General features: G+C 40.7%; 1 protein-coding gene across 1 annotated transcript; it reads right to left on the bottom strand.

Annotated features, from left to right (window-relative positions):
* Positions 1–241: 241 nt before the first annotated feature.
* Positions 242–886, bottom strand: LOC145982315 (uncharacterized). The gene has a single exon (XM_083115875.1). The coding sequence runs from the start codon at positions 884–886 to the stop codon at positions 242–244; it is 645 nt and encodes a 214-aa protein (XP_082972001.1).
* Positions 887–1,218: the final 332 nt, after the last annotated feature.

Raw genomic sequence — 1,218 nt, forward strand, 5'->3', positions numbered from 1 at the left:
AATGGATATCTAAAGGCACATTAGTTTGTGTCAACTCTAGAGGTACTGCTGTCAACACTTGTGGCTCACTAGAGGACCATTTACGTAACTCGAAACCACCCTTTGCTAGTAACTGTATCAATTGTGACTGCAGTTTGATAGCTTATTCCACAGTGCTGACACCAGATACCAAGTCATCAACATAAAAAATCATTTAATAACACTGGGGCTGCTAATGGAAATGCATTCATTTCATCAATAGCTAATTGTTGAAAACTTTTGTTGCAAGATAAGGTGCACTGGAAATCCCATACGTCACCGTGAGTAGCCTATACTCCCTTATCAAATCTTTAGGATTGTCTCGCCACACTATTCGCTGGAAGTCTGTATCTGATGGATGGATCAATATTTGTCTATACATTTTGGAAATGTCTGCACATAAAGGAATTTGATGCTTCCTGAACCTGAGTAACAATGGAAAGATATCACTTTGCAATTTTGGCCCAACTAGAAGCTTATCGTTGAGACTAATCCCTGTTGAAGTCACTGAACTGGCATCAAAAACTACACAAAGAGGTGTACTGGTGGAGCTAGGATTGATCACAGCTTTATGCGATAAATATAAACTATCACATGGTTTCTTTTTCACTTCACTTGCAGGAACAAGCTCCATATGTCCCAAGTCTAAATATTCATGCATGAATTCTGAGTACTTCTGATGAAAAACAGGAGACCTTGCAAACTTCCGTTTCATTTGCTGTAATTTCGCCACAGCTGTTTCACGAGAGTATCCTAAGGGACGACTGTCCTCTTTGAATGGAAGGTTCAGACTGAACTTATTGGTTTCTCGAACATGAGTCACCGAAAAGTGCTCTTCACATTGTTTCTCATCTAATGTCAGATGCATCTGCCTTGGGACCTCATCTACCTCCCAGAACTGGCGAAGTGCACTAACAAGACTACAAGACGCATGAAATGATGCTACTGACCTTACCTTGGGAAAGTCCACACTACCACACAGAATCCAACCAAGAACATTACGTAGTGCAGTTGGTGTTCCCTTTGGCCCAACACGTTTGCCACTTTGCATAAGAAAGTGAAACAAATCTGATCCAAGTAAAATGTCCACCGGTTCAATCACATAAAACCTTGGCTCTACCAACTTCAGTCCTTGAATATGTGTCCACTTCCTGAAGTCTGGTAAAGGTTCCGTGGGAATTTTTACTGTTATTTTAGGAA

This window comes from Lepisma saccharinum, unplaced genomic scaffold (genome assembly GCF_977018435.1).
Source record: "Lepisma saccharinum unplaced genomic scaffold, izLepSacc3.1 HAP1_SCAFFOLD_98, whole genome shotgun sequence".
Lineage (NCBI taxonomy): Eukaryota > Metazoa > Arthropoda > Insecta > Zygentoma > Lepismatidae > Lepisma > Lepisma saccharinum.

Coding starts and splice junctions, on each gene's coding strand:
- LOC145982315 (XM_083115875.1), bottom strand. CDS start 886: ATGCATCTGACATTAGATGAGAAACAATGTGAAGAGCACTTTTCGGTG.